Source organism: Piliocolobus tephrosceles, chromosome 11, assembly GCF_002776525.5.
Source record: "Piliocolobus tephrosceles isolate RC106 chromosome 11, ASM277652v3, whole genome shotgun sequence".
Classification (NCBI taxonomy): domain Eukaryota; kingdom Metazoa; phylum Chordata; class Mammalia; order Primates; family Cercopithecidae; genus Piliocolobus; species Piliocolobus tephrosceles.
In genome coordinates, this window is record NC_045444.1 from 29,817,982 (window position 1) to 29,838,970 (window position 20,989).

Consider the following 20,989-nt stretch of genomic DNA (forward strand, 5'->3'; position numbering starts at 1 on the left):
AAAGATAGGTTACCAAGCGAAGGAAATTTTCTTAGAAATATATTAGAGTAAATGACCCTTTCAGAATGCTGACTCAAGTGAACATTGTTCAAATGGTACCAAAGTCAACAAACAATAAAACCTCAGAACTATATTCAAAGGAAGAAATTTACTTCTTAAAGCATATTGCTTTATTTACCTTTGTATCATTTGTGCCTAGCACATAATGTGTGTTCATCAAATGTATACCTGCTATTCCAGATCACTGAGGAGGAAACTGGCTTTTCTGAACTACATACCAAGTATCGCGACAAGCAGAAACTTTACTCATTCATTTTCACTCTGAGAACTAGCATAATACATGAACTCTACAGATGCACTTAGTACCTTACTTTGTGGCAGAGGGGAAAGTGGTGACAAGTTAATGCCAAATAATGAATCACTTATTGATTGTGTGTATTTATATACACAGTCATACATTGCTTAATGATGATACCTTCTGAGAAATGTGTCATTAGGCAATTTTCTTATTGTGTGAGCATCATAGAGTATACTGACACAAATCTAGATGGTATAGCCTACTACATACCCATGCTATATTTGCATAGCCTATTGCTCCTAGGCTACAAACCTGTACAACATGTTACTGTATTTAATATTTTAGGCAACTATACCACAGTGGTATTTGTGTATCTAAGCATAGAAAAAGTAAATTCTATAGTAAAAATAGGCAATTACATACCTTATGGGACCACCATTGCACATGCAATCTATCGTTGACCAAAATGTTATGTAGCACATGACTGTATATTTGTGTAGATATACATATGTGTGTGTATGTATATATATAACTGTGTTTAAGTGGAAGAAGGCAGTATTACATTAGATTTTTAAAGAAAAATTTTAAAACATCTACGTTGATAGAGTAACTTAAAATGCTGCCAAAACAAACTTACTGAGCCAATGTAATGAGTAAATATGAATAATTTATTATTAGCATTATCTAGTTTTTAAAAGAATTATAACCACTAAAGTAGTTTAATTGTGACCTCTGTAATTTTGACTAAATTAATTTATATCCCAAATCCTTGTCACATAGATAGGACAAAGGTAAATTTCAGTTCCGTTCCAGACAAATTTCATAACTAGTAAAATGCAAATAACACAACTTTCATCCATATTGCCAGTTCTTTTCCTGCCTTCCATTCCTACTATTAATGTTCTCATTTAGAATCTCACTATTTTTCCACTAGAGATTTAGAATTCAATGACCATCTCCTATACTGATCAATGGTCTCCATCCAATACTGCTGTAATAATCGTCCTATCCAGTTTTCCTTACCTCACTCTCATGTTCTCTTATAGCTCTCATTGGAGTTTTTGCCTGAAAAAGCATCATTTCCGCTTATTTAAATCCCAGCAATGGGTCAGACACAGTGGCTCATGTCTATAATTTCTGAACTACAGGAGGCCAAGGTGGGAGGATAACTTGAGGCTAAGAGTTCAAGGCCAACCTGGGCACCATAGCAAGACACTGTCTCTGCAAAACAAAACTAAAAAGTAGCTGGGCGTGGTTGCACATACCTGTACTAGCTAGGACTAGCTACTACAGAAGGCTGAGGTGGGAGGATCATTTGAGCTGAGGAGTTCAAGACTGCAGTGAGCTATGACTGCACTACCACACTCCAACAGAGCAAGACTTCGTTTAAAAAAAAAATACCAGCCATGTAATGTAATTTTCCTTTTGCTCTCCTGTACTCAATTCATGTGGTTTGAATGGGGTTGACTCCACTTCCTGATTCCAAAGTAGATGTAATATAGGCCTTGCCAAACATGGTATCAGATGCATTTGCTTCATTAACAAGTCCAAAGGCCACATGATACAAAAAGGTACAGTTGGTTCATCTCAAGACTTTGTTAGAACTTCTGAAAAAACAGGTACTCGCAGATAAGACAACTAAGCTGGTGGAATATAAGCTTAGCTCTGGGAGTGATCCATATGGAAAAAGCCTGTTCCAGCATACAGCCAAAACACAGGAAAGAAGAGTCAAGGATGCAGGAGAACGAATGACATCTCTGGATACAGCTTGCCCATAGCCAACTACCCTAAGACTTTCAGTTACGTGACTCAATTACATTTTCTTTCATGTTTATGTGATTTTGAATTGAGTTTGTATCGCACAAAAGAATCCAGAGTAACAAAGCTTTAGAATGCTGCCCATTACCTATAGTAAAAGCTCTACAAATTCTTAATCTTGAATTTAAGAATGTATATGAACTAGAAAAAAATTTGTCTATCACCCAACCTGATCTCCCATAACTCCTTCTAACTCAGAATATGCTCATGCTAAACCAAGCTTTTAAAGTTTCCAAACATTTCCCCATCTTTCCTGTGAACTTTTGTTCACAATACTTCCTTTTCCTACAGTGCTCTTCCATTTCATCTCTATTTGCCAAAATCTTTAACATCCCCTTAGATCTATGTCAGAATTTGCTAAGCAAGAATTAAACCCACTTCTCTGTACTGTACTTTTTTTTTTTTTTTTTGAGATGGAGTTTTGCTGTTGTTGCCCAGGCTGGAGTGCAATAACGCCATCTCGGCTCACCACAACCTCCACCTCCCAGGTTCAAGCGATTCTCCTATCCCAGCCTCCTGAGTAGCTGGGATTACAGATGCCCGCCACAACGGCTGGCTAATTTTTGGTATTTTTAGTAGAGATGGGGTTTCACCATGTTGGCCAGGCTGGTCTCGAACTCCTGACCCCAGGTGATCCGCCCGCCTCGGCCTCCCAAAGTGCTGGGATTACAGGCGTGAGCCACTGCACCCAGCCTTCTTCTGAACTTCTTCAGTGAATACTGCCTTCCTGTAGAACTGAGTATTCTCTGTGTGAGTTCTACAGTAATATCATGTGTATATGGTACACATGTCCTATGTCCCATGCCCTGTAGAGATAGCTAGCTAACATGACAGTCAAATGCCTTCTCTTTGAAAAGGCAAATAACCACGAAGGACTGAGGCTGAAAAAGGAAATGTGAACAAAGAAGTCATACTAGACTGACTCCGAAGACAGAAGCACTGTTACACTTATTCCCCAAAAATCTCTAACTCTAAAAATTAAAGTTGAATATATACATATTTTTTAATTCAAGGAGACGTACAAATAAGCCTAGGAAAAAGTTACATTAAATGATGCAGTGAATGAGCTGACAAAGTTGAATGAGAGACACGACAAATTGTCATTTATGTTAGAATTCCTTAAATCTTGATCTTGATGTTAATTCTTTCTTCATGACATCATAAAATTTAGGAACAGATAAAATCATAAACTTTCAATTACAAATGAAAAAAATAAAAATATTAAATACTTAAAAGTTAATACTAATACTCTAAAGTGATTTTTTTCAGGCCAAATAATTAATGGCAGAGTTGAGATTAAAACCCAGGACTGCTGATTCACCTACTATAGTATGCTGTTTCTTTCAAACACAAGTGGTTACTATTCTTTTGGTAAATTCTTTTATGTATATATACAATTTAAAATATTTTATTAAAGATCATTTAAAGATTTATTTTGGGGGGGCAGATTCTAAGCCGGGGGCTACAAACACAAAGGCCTAAATGGGCCAATTCAGCAACATAAATGTGAAAATTAGGCTGGTATAAAACAATGGTGACCATTATTAGTATTTGTGACCAAAATGAAGAATGTCTATCTGTCTAAAAGCATTAATTTTAAAAAATGTTTAAACAATTACAGTATCCAAGCAAAATACTTCTTTGGGCCAAATTCTAATCTGTCATTTATTCTGATAGTGTCTGTTCCATAAATTTAAAAGTTACTGTTCATGGGTGGCCACTGTCAAAACTAAAAAGCCTTAAAATACAATCACATGAAATTTTACACAATATCACAGGCATGTTCTAGATCAGGGGTGTCCAATCTTGGCTTCCCTCGGCCATGTTGAAAAACAGTCATCTTGGGCCACACATAAAATACACAAACAATAACAATAGCTGATGAGTTTTTTTAAAAAATCTCATGTTTTAAGAAAGTTAGAAAATGTAAGAATTTGTGTTGGGCCACATTCAAAGCTGTCCTGGGCTGCAGGCTGGACAAGCTTGTTCTAAACTAGTATTTCCTGAACTAAGAAACTTTTTTTCTACAAATACTTTTATACAAGGGAAATTCCAGAAAATTATATTTTCTTTTGTCAAAATTTACACAACAGATAATGACAGCTTTCACAGTCTGATTAATATAACCCATGAAAGTGAAAACAGTGTGTATGGAATTCTTTAGTTTAATCCAGTAAAACTGAGTAACACCAGCCCTTAAGTGACTAGTTTCTGTGTTTCTACGTAGAAGAGATGATATCTTTAGGCAGAGGATACTGGTAGTGCCCAGAGCAGGAAAAAAGCAAGTAAATTAACAAAGTGAAAGGCAACCATATTTTTCAAACTCTAATAAATCATTCCTTCGACCATATTTTCTAAGCAGCTACTATCTGCTAGGTGGCATACTAGGTACTAGGGATAAAACAATAAACAAGATAGATATGACCGTTGTCATCATAAAGCTTAGAATAAAATGGGGAGAAAAAGAATCAAGCAAACAAAATTATTACAAGTTATATAAAATGATATTACAGAGGGAGAAAGAGTGCTAAAATAGAGGTCTCATTTTACATCGGGTGCTCAGAAAAGGTCTCTCTGAAATGATGAAAACTTTAGCTACTTGAGAAAGCCATGAAGAACAAGGGGTGTGGGTTGGGGGCATGAGTAAGTACTGCCAACAAAGGAACCAGCAAGCAGTAATAGGACTTGAGGCAGGAAAAAGCTTGATGTTTCAAAGTGAGTAAACAAGGCCAGTGCTGCTACAGCACATTAACCAGAAGACAGGGTATGAGATGAAGTTGCAGAGGCAGACAGCGCCCAGTTCGCAAGGACCACAGCAACCTTGTGCATACTCTGGATTTTACATAGGCAATAGGAAATCACGGATGGCTTTCAATCAGGGATTATTTAATCAAGGTTACAAGTATCAGCAAATGGATATAGGCACTAAGCTTTCTTTCCATCAACAAAGGGTTCACTAAGTGCTTGCTGTGTGCTAGCACCATATGTCCATGTTTGTCAAGTCTGGCTTTGTATCACCAGTGCTAGCATAGGCACTGGCTCTTAACATAAAATCTCTTAATAAATACTAATGACAGAAAAGAATAATGGAAACAAGCTTAGAAAAGAATGAAAAGATAACTAGTCTGGAGGAATTTTGACCAAACCATCCCACCCCTCAATGCGCTCTCAACTACACATATTCAACCAGGACTTTCTTCTAAAGAAGGGGAGTGTTACATTTTTATTATCAGTATGAGATGGTGAACAAAGAAAAACGTAGGAGAGACTTTAGGAAAAAATTCACTAAAATACAGAATTATGTTCTTTAGAAAGATAAAAGGATGAAATGAACATTACTGCCCTTTTGTGAGCAATGGGTGTGACTCAGCTCCTGCTTCCCCCTTGCAGTTATCTTTGTGGGCTGGCAGCTCAGAAGACCAGCAGGTCCATGGGGGTGAACAAACACCAGGGCCTGAACGACGGAATAGTATGAATAAATGAAAGATGAACAAGAATTAGTCATTAATGGAAAGGACAATGTGCTCCAAAGAGGGCAGCTGGCCAAATGTGACCCCAAGAAAATAAGAAAGCATGAAAGCTGCCTAAAGAAAGGATAAGGAAAGGAAAGGGCAACAGAGTATCTGCATCGTAGCTCTGGAGGCCCCATGTACAGGAAATCAGAGACAGTAGCAAAAGTAAACTTATTGACTAAGACCTTAATAAAAGCATAAAATCTTTCTCAGATAAACAAATAAATGTTAGAGATGAAAGCAGAATTAAATACATCTTTCATTTTTCTAATTTTTTTCCTGTCATACGCAGATTAACCATGAAGACACTCAACACTTAAAAACAACTAGATAAGAAGTGCTCTAAAATCAGACTAATAGTCTCAATTATTACGTTAAACACAAGCACATTAATTATAAAACCAAAACTATGATGGCCCTTATTCTACAGTCAGAGTTCTTTTATATAATATATTTTGCATCCATTTGGGGATGGGTTTTTTCCCCTTTTATCTTCCATTCCGTTCATTAAAAATAATGATTGTCTCCCCTCTGTAAAAGTATAATAAACATCCAGTTTGTCTTTTAAAATACAGTTGTCAAATTTAAAGGGTAAATATACAAGAGATTTATCCTAGAGGTCTTTAAGGCACAGAGTTTGTTAGGAATAATGTCTTGTATCCATATGAACTGCTACCCAGGGAGCCATATAGAACCTTACATATAATATTTTATTTTTTAAAATAAGCTAGAAAGGATATTAAAAGTATCTACTTGAAGTTGTACTGCAGTGCTTAACTCCTGGGAAGCAGTAGTTTCACAGTGCTTGCTACTAACTACACAAACACTTTTGCATTGGCAATCTGTGGTAAGAATAAACTACAAACTCCATAACAAGAAAACCCTGTCCCCCTCCTAACCCCTCCTAACTGGAATATCTTCATCTTGAGAACACTGACAAAGGAACACAAATGAACATGGAAAAGATGAAGCCTAGAAACCATCCTTTAGGGATAATGATGACAGGTTTAAGTTCTAGTTTTACAATGAAGAATGTGTGTGTGTGTGTGTGTGTATGTGTGCGCGTGCGCACGCACCCATGTATGTGTATATGAGAAAGACAAGAGTGGGGGAGAGAGGAAAGAGACAGACAGAAAGTGGCAGAGACTGACCAAATGGTTGGTTATTTGGTTTGCAGGATTATCCTACTTCAGTAGATTGGTAGATCTACTGAATCTAGGATGAGAATGGGATCATCCTAACTAATTGTCAGCTACATTTTCAACATGAAGTCAGCATGCCTAAATTAAACAATCCTGTCAATCAGAGGAAACTTTAGTGAGATTAAATACTGTGGAAGAAGCCCTAAGGGCCATGCAAGTCTAGAACTAGGCTGCGGTGTGTGCTGGCTAGATAGGAGAGCAAGATTGGTACAAAAACAAACCAAAAGAAGACCCCACAACAAGGCAGTATAGGATAGCAAAGCTAGTAGGCTAAATGACAGAAAAGCCTCAAAAGAGGAAAATTCAAATGACCTGTGACTTCTGAGGATTAAGAGAACATCACAGATTCACAGACTCAGAAAACACGTGGTATCTGGCCCTCCAGCGTCCAACAAGAATCAAGAACTGCAATACGTCTCAAGACTGGGAGAAGTACCATACCTACTTCTAACTGTAAAATATAATAACATATATTTTAATCAAGACATATTTAGGTTTAATTTAATTACATAATTTACCATGCTTTAACTGGAAGTAAGACAGAATAGTTGTTAAGACAATGGGCTTAAGAAGGACGAATAGTATATAGTCTTTGCAGGTGGCCAGACTTGAACTCAAATCACATATCCACCACTAATCCAGGCACTTTGCAGCCTCCCATTAGCCATTTATGGCAGTCCTGGGGTTCTGTCCTCATGCTTGTACTTCATGGATGCAGACATCACAGCCAGTCAAATGTAGGAAAGGGGAGTTGGCCTTCTTCTTTTATCAGTAAAATTTAAAATCAAACCACTTTGCTGGAAGAACTCCCAGTAGTCACCCACTTAACTCTAATTTGCCACAACTTGGAGACTGATCAACCCAAGCTGCAAGGAGAGTAGGGAAAATCTGGCAAAGGAGAATGGGATCATCCTAACTAATTTAAGTCCATATTGCTTCACTCCCAAGGGCTGGATACTTATCCATCCTAAAGAAAACTGTGATTCTGTTAACAAGGAAGAAGGCTGTTAAGTGGGCAATGATCAGTATCTGTCACAATACCTCAGATGAAACAAAAAATGTAACTGTAAGCATCTGAGGGTGAAAAAATGATTTTTAAATAACAGAGATTCTTTCAGTTCAGTAAAGATACTACAGAATGAAAAATGAATAAAATATCCTCGATATCTAGTTTAAGGTACAGTCTAAGAAAGTAGAAATGCTTTATGCTGGAACGAATGATTAACATTTCATAACACAAAAGTTAATGCCTTCCCTCAAGCCCCATAGTCAAAACTTTTTTCTGTATCTTGTGAAGTATCTAAGGCAAAGCTATAATATAACCTAAGAATAACAATAACTATTGACAGTTTTTGACAAAATAACTTGTTGAACTTTCGTAATCTATAATAAAACTAAACATCTCTAACATGAATCATGATATATTCTTTTAGTTGTCAAGATAAAGCAGAATCAAACTGATAAATTAGGCTGAAGCATTTATTCTTTTAATAATAAAATACATTTCAGATAGTAAGATTGTAACAGCAAGCTGAGAAAAACACCAATATGTACCTACATTCAAAGTCTTTCTCATCAGACACAATCGTATTTGTTCAGAGTATTTTGCATAATAGGCAATATTGGTGCTTAATCATTTTACCTTTATGAGTTTTGATGATTTCATGCACCAAGTATACAAAAACAGTAACAACTGGAAAGCAAAAATTTTTCATATCTTTAAAACTCTCCACAGATCTCAGACTTACTTGGTGTAACAAAAGGTTACTCTTGCACTTCAATCTAGGATTGAATGCATGTATTTGTTAACTTAGTATTGTGCGATCAAGTTTTCATGCTACTGCTACTTTTCTAAAAGTATTCAAAAAAGTTACTTGGTAAAGAGTAGAGAAGTTATCATTGTTCAAATATAAGTTAAACTGGTAAGACATGTCTTTGGGTTAAAGACTGATCAGATTAGTATGGTTAACTGCAAAGGCTAAATGGCATACCTTGAAAGATGACAGATACCATTGTTAGGTCGTGGAGGTTATGGCTATCAGAGAGTAAGGCTTTATACATCATGATCTTTCAGATATCCACCTCCCAAATAAGACTGCTTCAAAGAGCACTGTGACACTTAGCCTCAAATGCTTCAGGCTTCAAAGGGAGTAGGGAAGCCATATGCACAGAAGTGTTTGCTTGCTATCCACACACATGTATTTGTGATACAATAATGTAATTCTGAAAAACTGCATAATCAAAATGAAATCAAACAACAGATAAAGAGACGGCTCATTTTAATGTTCTAATCACTGTAGAAATTTATTATATTTAATGGTACTGTTAAATGAAAAAGTGCCATAAAGTCAACTGGATTACTTGACCTTAAGTAATATAATACAATTGGTGCTGCAAAAACACAATTAAATGGGATGTGAAAGCAACCATAAACAGTCATATTTTAACACAGCAATAGTCACAACTTTTATATTAACATGTTCATTGAAATTCCTCATACTATTAGTGACTCAATATTCAATTATTACTATATTCACAATATTCACTATATCAGAATATAAAACACTAAATTATGTAAAGAAGGATATACTTTACATTAAAAAAAATTCTGAATACGCACTAAAACAGCATTTTACTTTTAAAATCCTAAGCCACGTAACTGGAATGCTCACTGTTATTCCATCTGACACTATGCATTCTCAGAGACGATACATGGCTTTCATACAGAAAATGGTTACTCTCTGAATTCCTCAAGTTTCTACTAGGAACAGCAAGTTACATTTAAGTCACAAGCTGCTATGTCTCCTGTGGCCACTTTGCAAGCAGCAGATGGGTACAGGTACTAGAGGTAAGGTGGGCATTGCAGCTTCCAACATGTCCTTCCTCTAAGAACCTATCTGCTCTAACTCCATTCATTATCAGCCCAAAACTTTTCATTCCTGCCCAAACCAATGCAGTCCTACACACAGGCTTATCCCATTATTTAAAAAAGTATGTAACACTTAAAGTTTTATATTATTGGTGATAATAAATGGCAAAAACATTAGCAATGTTAACCACCATAGGATAGTCTTCCACTATTTAACCATCAGGAGAATACACAGGAATCCATACAAATGGAGCATAAGGAGGAAGAGATGTTCAAGGGGATTCCATCCTGTCTCTTCCCTCAGTTAAAATGTAATGAGTATTTACCTCCATCTTCTCAGTGTGTCCCATAAGACTCTTATTTTCTAAATTATTATTATTATTATTAGGGATGGGGATCTCACTCCATTGCCCAGGCTGGAGTGCAGTGGCACAATCCTGGCTCACTAGAGCCTTGAACTCCTAGGCTCAAGTAATCCTCCCACCTCAGCCTCCTGAGTAACTGAGACCAGAGGCACATGCCACCATACCCAGCTCATGAGACTCTTTCTAATAGGTCCTCCTAGTTCCTACTTCCTAACAAACCAGAATTCAGAATTGAGTTCTGTGTTCCTCAAATCTACTCTTCCTTCAATAATAAGTCAAAGGTTACCAACTCTATAAAGTCACCTCCAGTTTGTCACAGTCCAAATCAACCTCTCCATTTTTCACCTCTCATTGCACTTGCCTATATCTGCCTCAACAGACTTTAAAGCCTTGGACATATCCGCCTTTCAACTCTGGTTCCTAGTACAAAGCAGATACAATGAACCAAACTAGAAGATCTACTCTTCTCTCAGGCCAAAAATTGTTACCCACACTCACACCCATGTACATAACGAAATCACAAGACAATGAGAAAACACATGTGGTTGGTTCTAAATGAAGCTTCTTTCCCACTGACCAGGTGTCTTTAGAGGATGAGTGTACTTCACTGCTCTGCTTTCTCTAAAGAAATATCTAAGGTAGTCATAATAACCAATTCCATAGTTGCAGAAATTCTCAAAGATGCTGATAGAGAAGCAACATCCTCATAACAGGTATTCTTTTGTAAAAGCTGAAAATGCATCCTGAGCTCTAATTACCTGTAATGCTCACTGATGGGAATGGTCTGAGAGAAGTATAAAGCAGATGTCCGGGCTCTCCAATGCCATTTCTTTGCAGGAAGAGTATGAAGGACGCAGTCTCCTAACTCTTCTTGGAGAAGATCCACCAGCTGTTTATGGGAGCCTCCGTAGAATGCTTCAATGATGAGGATACTCATTGGCCTGTTCAAACCTTCAGATCCTAGATAACAACCAAAAAAGGTGTATTTTTTCCATTACATACATGTATAAAATTTTTAATAAAAATAAGCTCAAATTTTATACTCAGAAAATACAAATAATTTAGTAATGTATTGTTTTTTAAAATAGGCTTATCCCATTATTTAAAAAAGTATATAACACTTAAAGTTTTATATCATTTGTGTTAATAAGAAGAAATAAAGGTGTCTTTATTTTTCTGATTTGTTTTCGTTATGTCGTAAGATTATCTCCCCTATGACTCTTAGTTTTTTCTCCAACCTCAGAAAGCTGAAAGCCCTCACCTGCTATGATCACTCACTTCCTGGTTTGTTAAGCTGTAAACCTAACTCAGTAATCTCAGAAACTACTTGACTTAGAGCTCTACTCTTAGACAGTCACTGAACTCATCTTCTAATGACAACTTTCACTTCAAGAGCCCTTCATTTATTAAGCCCTTTCTGGTTCAGAAATTCTCTGATTCTGTAACTCTTGTATTACTACATCTCTAAATTCAATAGGTATAACTGCCCCTAGTGAATACGTATTTAAAAGAAGGCAGGGAGCGGAGCAAGATGGCCGAATAGGAACAGCTCCAGTCTCCAGCTCCCAGCGCAACCAACACAGAAGACAGGTGATTTCTGCATTTTCAACTGAGGTACTGGGTTCATCTCACTAAGGAGTGCCGGACAATCGGTGCTGGTCAGCTGCTGCAGCCTGACCAGCGAGAGCTGAAACAGGGCGAGGCATCGCCTCACCTGGGACACGCAAGGGGAAAGGGAATCCCTTTTCCGGGCCAGGGGAACTGAAACACACAAAAGTTACCTGGAAAATCGGGTAACTCCCATCTCAATACTGGGCTTTACCAAGGGTCTTAGCAAACAGGCACACCAGGAGATTATATCCCACACCTGCCTGGGAGGGTCCCACGCCCATGGAGCCTCCCTCATTGCTAGCACAGCAGTCTGCGATCTAACAGCAAGGCAGCAGCGAGGCTGGGAGAGGGGTGCCCGCCATTGCTGAGGCTTAAGTAGGTAAACAAAGCCACTGGGAAGCTCAAACTGGGTGGAGCTCACAGCAGCTCAAGAAGGCCTGCCTGTCTCTGTAGACTCCACCTCTATGGACAGGGCACAGCTAAACAACAACAACAACAACAACAACAACAACAAAAGCAGCAGAAATCTCTCCAGATGCAAAGGACTCTGTCTGACAGCTTTGAAGAGAGCAGTGGATCTCCCAACACGGAGGTTGAGATTTGAGAACCAGCAGACTACCTATCAAGTGGGTCCCTGACCCCTGAGTAGCCTAACTGGGAGACATCCCCCACTAGGGACAGACCGACACCCCACACCTCACACGGTGGAGTACACCCCTGAAAGGAAGCTTCCAAAGTAACAATCAGACAGGTACACTCGCTGTTCAGCAATATTCTATCTTCTGCAGCCTCTGCTGCTGATACCCAGGCAAACAGGGTCTGGAGTGGACCTCAAGCAATCTCCAACAGACCTACAGCCGAGGGTCCTGTTAGAAGGAAAACTAACAAACAGGAAGGACACCTACACCAAAACCCCATCAGTACGTCACCATCATCAAAGACCAGAGACAGATAAAACCACAAAGATGGGGAAAAAGCAGGGCAGAAAAGCTGGAAATTCAAAAAATAAGAGCACATCTGCCACTCCAAAGGAATGCAGCTCATCGCCAGCAACGGATCAAAGCTGGATGGAGAATGACTTTGACGAGATGAGAGAAGAAGGCTTCAGTCCATCAAACTTCTCAGAGCTAAAGGAGGAATTACATACGCAGCACAAAGAAACTAAAAATCTTGAAAAAAGAGTGGAAGAATTGATAACTAGAATAATTAATGCAGAGAAGGCCATAAACGAGCTGACAGAGATTAAAACCATGGCACGTGAAATACGTGACAAATGCACAAGCTTCAGTAACCAACTCAATCAACTGGAAGAAAGAGTATCAGCGATTGAGGAACAAATGAATGAAATGAAGCAAGAAGAGAAATCCAAAGAAAAAAAGAAGAAAAAGAAATGAACAAAGCCTGCAAGAAGTATGGGATTAAGTGAAAAGACCAAATCTACGTCTGCTTGGGGTGCCTGAAAGTGAGGGGGAAAATGGAACCAAGCTGGAAAACACTCTTCAGGATATCATCCAGGAGAACTTCCCCAACCTAGCAGGGCAGGCCAACATTCAAACTCAGGAAATACAGAGAACGCCACAAAGATACTCCTCCAGAAGAGCAACTCCAAGACACATAATTGCCAGATTCACCAAAGTTGAAATGAAGGAAAAAATCTTAAGGGCAGCCAGAGAGAAAGGTCGGGTTTCCCACAAAGGGAAGCCCATCAGACTAACACCAGATCTCTCGGCAGAAACTCTACAAGCCAGAAGAGAGTGGGGGCCAATATTCAACATTTTTAAAGAAAAGAATTTTCAACCCAGAATTTCATATCCAGCCAAACTAAGTTTCATCAGTGAAGGAGAAATAAAATCCTTTACAGATAAGCAAATGCTGAGAGATTTTGTCACCACCAGGCATGCCTTACAAGAGACCCTGAAGGAAGCACTAAACATGGAAAGGAACAACCGGTACCAGCCATTCCAAAAACATGCCAAAATGTAAAGACCATTGAGGATAGGAAGAAACTGCATCAACTAATGAGCAAAATAACCAGTTAATATCATAATGGCAGGATCAAGTTCACACATAACAATATTAACCTTAAATGTAAATGGACTAAATGCTCCAATTAAAAGACACAGACTGGCAAACTGGATAAAGAGTCAAGACCCATCAGTTTGCTGTATTCAGGAGACCCATCTCACATGCAGAGATATACATAGGCTCAAAATAAAGGGATGGAGGAAGATCTACCAAGCAAATGGAGACCAAGAAAAAGCAGGGGTTGCAATCCTAGTCTCTGATAAAACAGACTTTACACCATCAAAGATCAAAAGAGACAAAGAAGGCCATTAGATAATGGTTAAGGGATCAATTCAACAGGAAGGGCTAACTATCCTAAATATATATGCACCCAATACAGGAGCACCCAGATTCATAAAGCAAGTCCTTAGAGACATACAAAGAGACTTAGACTCCCATACAATAATAATGGGAGACTTCAACACCCCACTGTCAACATTAGACAGATCAATGAGACAGAAAGTTAACAAGGATATCTAGGAATTGAACTCATCTCTGCAGCAAGCAGACCTAATAGACATCTACAGAACTCTCCACCCCAAATCAACAGAATATACATTCTTCTCAGCACCACATCGCACTTATTCCAAAATTGACCACATAATTGGAAGTAAAGCACTCCTCAGCAAATGTAAAAGAACAGAAATTATAACAAACTGTCTCTCAGACCACAGTGCAACCAAACTAGAACTCAGGACTAAGAAACTCAATCAAAACCGCTCAACTACATGGAAACTGAACAACCTGCTCCTGAATGACTACTGGGTACATAACGAAATGAAGGCAGAAATAAAGATGTTCTTTGAAACCAATGACAACAAAGATACAACATACCAGAATCTCTGGGACACATTGAAAGCAGTGTGTAGAGGGAAATTTATAGCACTAAATGCCCACAAGAGAAAGCTGGAAAGATCTAAAATTGACACTCTAACATCACAATTAAAAGAACTAGAGAGGCAAGAGCAAACACATTCAAAAGCTAGCAGAAGGCAAGAAATAACTAAGATCAGAGCAGAACTGAAGGAGATAGAGACACAAAAAACCCTCCAAAAAAATCAATGAATCCAGGAGTTGGTTTTTTGAAAAGATCAACAAAATTGACAGACCCCTAGCAAGGCTAATAAAGAAGAAAAGAGAGAGGAATCAAATAGACGCAATAAAAAATGATAAAGGGGATATCACCACCAACCCCACAGAAATACAAACTACCATCAGAGAATACTATAAACACCTCTACGCAAATCAACTAGAAAATCTAGAAGAAATGGATAATTTCCTGGACACTTACACTCTTCCAAGACTAAACCAGGAAGAAGTTGAATCCCTGAATAGACCAATAGCAGGCTCTGAAATTGAGGCAACAATTAATAGCCTACCCACCAAAAAAAGCCCAGGACCAGATGGATTCACAGCTGAATTCTACCAGAGGTACAAGGAGGAGCTGGTACCATTCCTTCTGAAACTATTCCAATCAATAGAAAAAGAGGGAATCCTCCCTAACTCATTTTATGAGGCCAACATCATCCTGATACCAAAGCCTGGCAGAGACACAACAAAAAAAGAGAATTTTAGACCAATATCCCTGATGAACATCGATGCAAAAATCCTCAATAAAATACTGGCAAACCGGATCCAGCAGCACATCAAAAAGCTTATCCACCATGATCAAGTGGGCTTCATCCCTGGGATGCAAGGCTGGTTCAACATACGCAAATCAATAAATGTAATCCAGCATATAAAGATAACCAAAGACAAAAACCACATGATTATCTCAATAGATGCAGAAAAGGCCTTTGACAAAATTCACCAGCCCTTCATGCTAAAAATGCTCAATAAATTCGGTATTGATGGAACCTACCTCAAAATAATAAGAGCTATTTATCACAAACCCACAGCCAATATCATACTGAATGGGCAAAAACTGGAAAAATTCCCTTTGAAAACTGGCAAAAGACAGGGGTGCCCTCTCTCACCACTCCTATTCAACATAGTGTTGGCAGTTTTGGCTAGGGCAATCAGGCAAGAGAAAGAAATCAAGGGTATTCAGTTAGGCAAAGAAGAAGTCAAATTGTCCCTGTTTGCAGATGACATGATTATATCTTTAGAAAACCCCATTGTCTCAGTCCAAAATCTCTTTAAGCTGATAAGAAACTTCAGCAAAGTCTCAGGATACAAAATTAATGTGCAAAAAAGCATTCTTATACACCAGTAACAGACAAACAGAGAGCCAAATCAGGAATGAACTTCCATTCACAATTGCTTCAAAGAGAATAAAATACCTAGGAATCCAACTTACAAGGGATGTAAAGGACCTCTTCAAGGAGAACTACAAACCACTGCTCAGTGAAATAAAAGAGGATACAAACAAATGGAAGAACATACCATGCTCATGGATAGGAAGAATCAGTATCATGAAAATGGCCATACTGCCCAAGGTCATTTATAGATTCAATGCCATCCCCATCAAGCTACCAATGAGTTTCTTCACAGAATTGGAAAAAACTACTTTAAAGTTCATATGGAACCAAAAAAGAGCCTGCATTGCCAAGACAATCCTAAGTCAAAAGAACAAAGCTGGAGGCATCATGCTCCCTGACTTCAAACTATACTACAAGGCTACAGTAACCAAAACAGCATGGTACTGGTACCAAAACAGAGATATAGACCAATGGAACAGAACAGAGTCCTCAGAAATAATACCACACATCTACAGCCATCTGATCTTTGACAAACCTGAGAGAAACAAGAAATGGGGAAAGGATTCCCTATTTAATAAATGGTGCTGGGAAAATTGGCTAGCCATAAGTAGAAAGCTGAAACTGGATCCTTTCCTTACTCCTTATACGAAAATTAATTCAAGATGGATTAGAGACTTAAATGTTAGACCTAATACCATAAAAACCCTAGAAGAAAACCTAGGTAATACCATTCAGGACATAGGCATGGGCAAGGACTTCATGTCTAAAACACCAAAAGCAATGGCAACAAAAGCCAAAATTGACAAATGGGATTTAATTAAACTAAAGAGCTTCTGCACAGCAAAAGAAACTACCATCAGAGTGAACAGGCAGCCTACAGAATGGGAGAAAATTTTTGCAATCTACTCATCTGACAAAGGGCTAATATCCAGAACCTACAAAGAACTCAAACAAATATACAAGAAAAAAACAAACAACCCCATCAAAAAGTGGGCAAAGGATATGAACAGACATTTCTCAAAAGACGACATTCATACAGCCAATAGACACATGAAAAAATGCTCATCATCATTGGCCATCAGAGAAATGCAAGTCAAAACCACAATGAGATACTATCTCACATCAGTTAGAATGGCAATCATTCAAAAGTCAGGAAACAACAGGTGCTCAAGAGGATGTGGAGAAATAGGAACACTTTTACACTGTTGGTGGGATTGTAAACTAGTTCAACCATTATGGAAAACAGTATGGCGACTCCTCAAGGATCTAGAACTAGAAGTACCACATGACCCAGCCATCCCATTACTGGGTATATACCCAAAGGATTATAAATCATGCTGCTATAAAGACACATGCACACGTATGTTTATTGCAGCACTATTCACAATAGCAAAGACTTGGAATCAACCCAAATGTCCATCAGTGACAGACTGGATTAAGAAAATGTGGCACATATACACCATGGAATACTATGCAGCCATAAAAAAAGATGAGTTTGTGTCCTTTGTAGGGACATGGATGCAGCTGGAAACCATCATTCTCAGCAAACTATCACAAGAAGAGAAAACCAAACACCGCATGTTCTCACTCATAGGTGGGAACTGAACAATGAGATCACTTGGACTCGGGAAGGAGAACATCACACACTGGGGCCTATCATGGGGAGGGGGGAGGGAGGAGGGATTGCATTGGGAGTTATACCTGATGTAAATGACGAGTTGGTGGGTGCTGACGAGTTGATGGGTGTAGCACACCAACATGGCACAAGTATACATATGTAACAAACCTGCACGTTATGCACATGTACCCTAGACCTTAAAGTATAATAATAATTAAAAAAAAAGACACCAAAAAAAAATAAAAGAAGGCATATCAGCCACATGCAAATCTCTATTTTCTAGTGTTAAAAACTTGATGATGCAATTTCTTGAGACACTACACATACTTTGATCACTTCCCCACGCTTGCCAATATATCACCCCCAAAGGAACACCAAAACAATGTAGTAAAGTTGTATGTGTGTGAACCAATAAGATTTCTACAACTTTTCTTTAGACAAGCAACCTAGTAAGAGAGATAAAGTAGCAATAATGGGGTTAATAAAGACATGATAAAATTTCATCACACAGAATTCACTATCAAGCAATTTTTCATTTTAATATAATTTTTGTTATGTGCTCAGTGAAATAAAAAGATATCTATGAACATAAAATCTCTCATATACATCTCAAATTATATGTTATTTCCTGTAAGACATAGGGGAAAAACATCATCCCATGCATAAATGCTATATTGCTTAAAAAATATTCCAGATGTTTGAATTTTCCTTTATGACTTAAGTAAATATCACTCATTATATAGCATATTGCTTTTCTTAATAATGTTCCACAAAATTATTAGTCTCAATGACTCAATGATGTTCTTCACTAATGAAACTACACTTCACTTTGTTCAAAGTAATGGCCACTTAAATTGCATTTCAAAGTAAAAAGGCTTCTTTTTGATGTCTAAATTTTCCAATGAGCATTTGGGAGGATGGGGGAACATATCTATATATTATGTGGGCGGGGGGGTGGGGGCTGTGTGTGTGTATTTCATTTAAATGCAAAATAAGAATCAGTGGTCCTCAGGAGGAAAAGGCATGAATCCTAGGATCAAGGACATACACGTTTGAACCCCAGCTCTGTCACTTCCAAGCTGTATGACCTTGGACAAGTTACCTAACTTTGTAGGACCCAGTCTCTTCATCTCCAAAATAGAGACAACAGTACTAACCTCAGACGTGTGTTGTTAAGATAAAATTAGAAAATTCATGTGAAGCACAGTAGACTACAAACAGTAAGAAGGTATTTAGCCCATCCCACCATTAGTATAAATCACTCTACTTAAGGAGAAAGAATCTCTTCAAATTTTCTACCATTTTAAGTTCAGTAATTTTCAATCGTGGTCTCCTACCCACCAAGAATAGATGAGGAAAGTGGATATACATATGTGTTTGAAATTGCAGTGGGTGTTTACCCATTCCTTGTCAGTAGCTTGCATTTTAAACATGAATTTGAGAGCCCTGCAGGTTTTGTGAGTAAGAGGTAAGCTCAGAGTCCCAGCTATGCAGAGTTCATGGTCCACTGGAGACTTCTGTTCTAATAAGGAAGTGTTCAACAAGTTCACAGACACCCTCTAGGTTCAACAAGTGGTAGCCATTAATCCTTCAAATGACGGAAATTTCTAGAAAGTAACTGAAAAGAATAAAAGGCAATTTTGAAAATTATACCAAGGGTTTCAAGACAGAATATAAGCAGTTTCACATTAATTTGCTTACCTGATTACATCATAGATATCTACTATCTTGCTTTATTTCCTCTGACCTACTCATGCTAAAGTGTATTAAATATATGCCCTGTATGTACTTAAAAGGTCTCTAAAGGCTCTTGTAAAAATGACCTATTTCCCCAAGTGATGAAATGTGATATAAACCACTCTAAAGAATATCTCACTCATCTAACCTCAAAGAAAGCAATATCAATATTGGAAAAGAAAACTGCTTTCTGATTCTTCATCATCTTGTCCTTTTCCATGATTAATCTAAAGTACATATCATGATGTTTCTTAAGGGCCTGGTTCACAAGTTATCTGCAAATTATCAGCAGCCACTGTGGAGGCAGTACATGTAGGTGCTGCTGTAGATTCAAGATGCTCAGTAGGCAGAACTTAACACTAAGCATGTGGGAGGCTGAAAAATAGAAAAGGGGAAAAAAAGATTATAGCTATAGTAGATTTCCACCCCTCTGACAGTTCAGTAAGAAGAGTGAAATGTACAGGTTTGAACTAGCATTTACGTGAACATTTTTTCCATTGGCCAATGGGTGTGCCTGCATTTGGGGTGTTTTTCTAGGGAAAATAACTATGTCCTACCATCTCTGAAAACTATACTTAGTGGCTTTGATTCATGGAAATTTGTTCTGCTTGTTTTGTGGAGACAGACATATCCTGGCAGTTCCCCTACTTACTTCTATTGCAACTTTCACAGCAAGATGAAAATGCGTTCTTCCCTATGGTCTTCTCGAAGCACAACCTGGAAGAAAGATGATTCCCATTAGATACAAGTAAATGGGGGGAAGCTGGTTTTTAAATATATGATTCAAACCAAATGGCATATAGCACATTAAAGAACAGTTCAAATACTCTGGCTAAGCTTGAGTTTTGTTTTAGAAAACTGCTTGAAACAAATAAGCATGAGGTTGAAAAAAGAAAAAGAAAAAAAAAAAAAAACACTTCGCTGCTATGGTGGAATTTGCTAAAATACAAAGGGAATACACTATTTGCCCATTTCAGCAATAGTCAGAGAAAGCTACACGTGGTTACCTTGATACCGCAGATGTTCACAAACATGTAGGGTGAATACAGACATTTTTGCCCCACTAGCAAAGGCTACTAAGGAGTACTTGGAACCAGCAGTAATAGGGCCTCACTGTTTAAGGTGCTAACTCCAAACCAAGGACAACGTTTCCTTTATAGGAGGAGGCTGTGGCCAGATGTTTGCCAGAAGATGGCAGAGAGCCAAAAGTCTCCTATTGGTGCCTGAGTTTATGAGCCTGTTAAAGCATTGTCCCAAGTACCACCAGAAACCTTAAATTATGAAACATTTAAACTGATTAAGAATACCAGAATGAGGCTGGGTGCAGTGGTTCATGCCTGTAATCCCAGCACTGTGGGAGGTCGAGGCAGATGGATCACCTGAGGTCAGGAGTTTGAAACCAGATTGGCCAACAATGTGAAAGCCTGTCTCTACGAAAAATACAAAATTAGCCAGGCATGGCGATGCATGCCTGTAATCCCAGCTACTTGGGAGGCTGAAGCAGGAGAACTGCTTGAACCCGGGAGGCAGAGGTTGCAGTGAGCCGAGATAGCACAACTGCACTCCAGTCTGAGCAACAAGAGCGAAACTCTATCTCAAAACAACAACAACAAAAGAATACGTGAATTAGGGATGTGGCACTTGAAAAGGAAGAAACAACAAAAAACTTAGTTTGGAAAACAAACACCAAACAG

General features: G+C 38.2%; 1 protein-coding gene across 11 annotated transcripts in view; it reads right to left on the reverse strand.

The window, feature by feature from the left end:
* The window catches only part of GTDC1 (glycosyltransferase like domain containing 1), a 393,529-nt gene that overhangs the window by 246,751 nt on the left and 125,789 nt on the right, over positions 1 to 20,989 (reverse strand). For all 11 annotated transcript variants that reach the window (XM_023217481.2, XM_023217485.2, XM_023217483.2 and 8 more), the window contains exons 3-4: positions 19,948 to 20,012; positions 10,823 to 11,024 (exon numbers count right to left, since the gene is read on the reverse strand). In XM_023217481.2, the coding sequence (XP_023073249.1) occupies positions 10,823 to 11,001 (179 nt within the window). In that variant the 5' untranslated portion in view covers positions 11,002 to 11,024; positions 19,948 to 20,012. The remainder of the gene's footprint in view (positions 1 to 10,822; positions 11,025 to 19,947; positions 20,013 to 20,989) is intronic.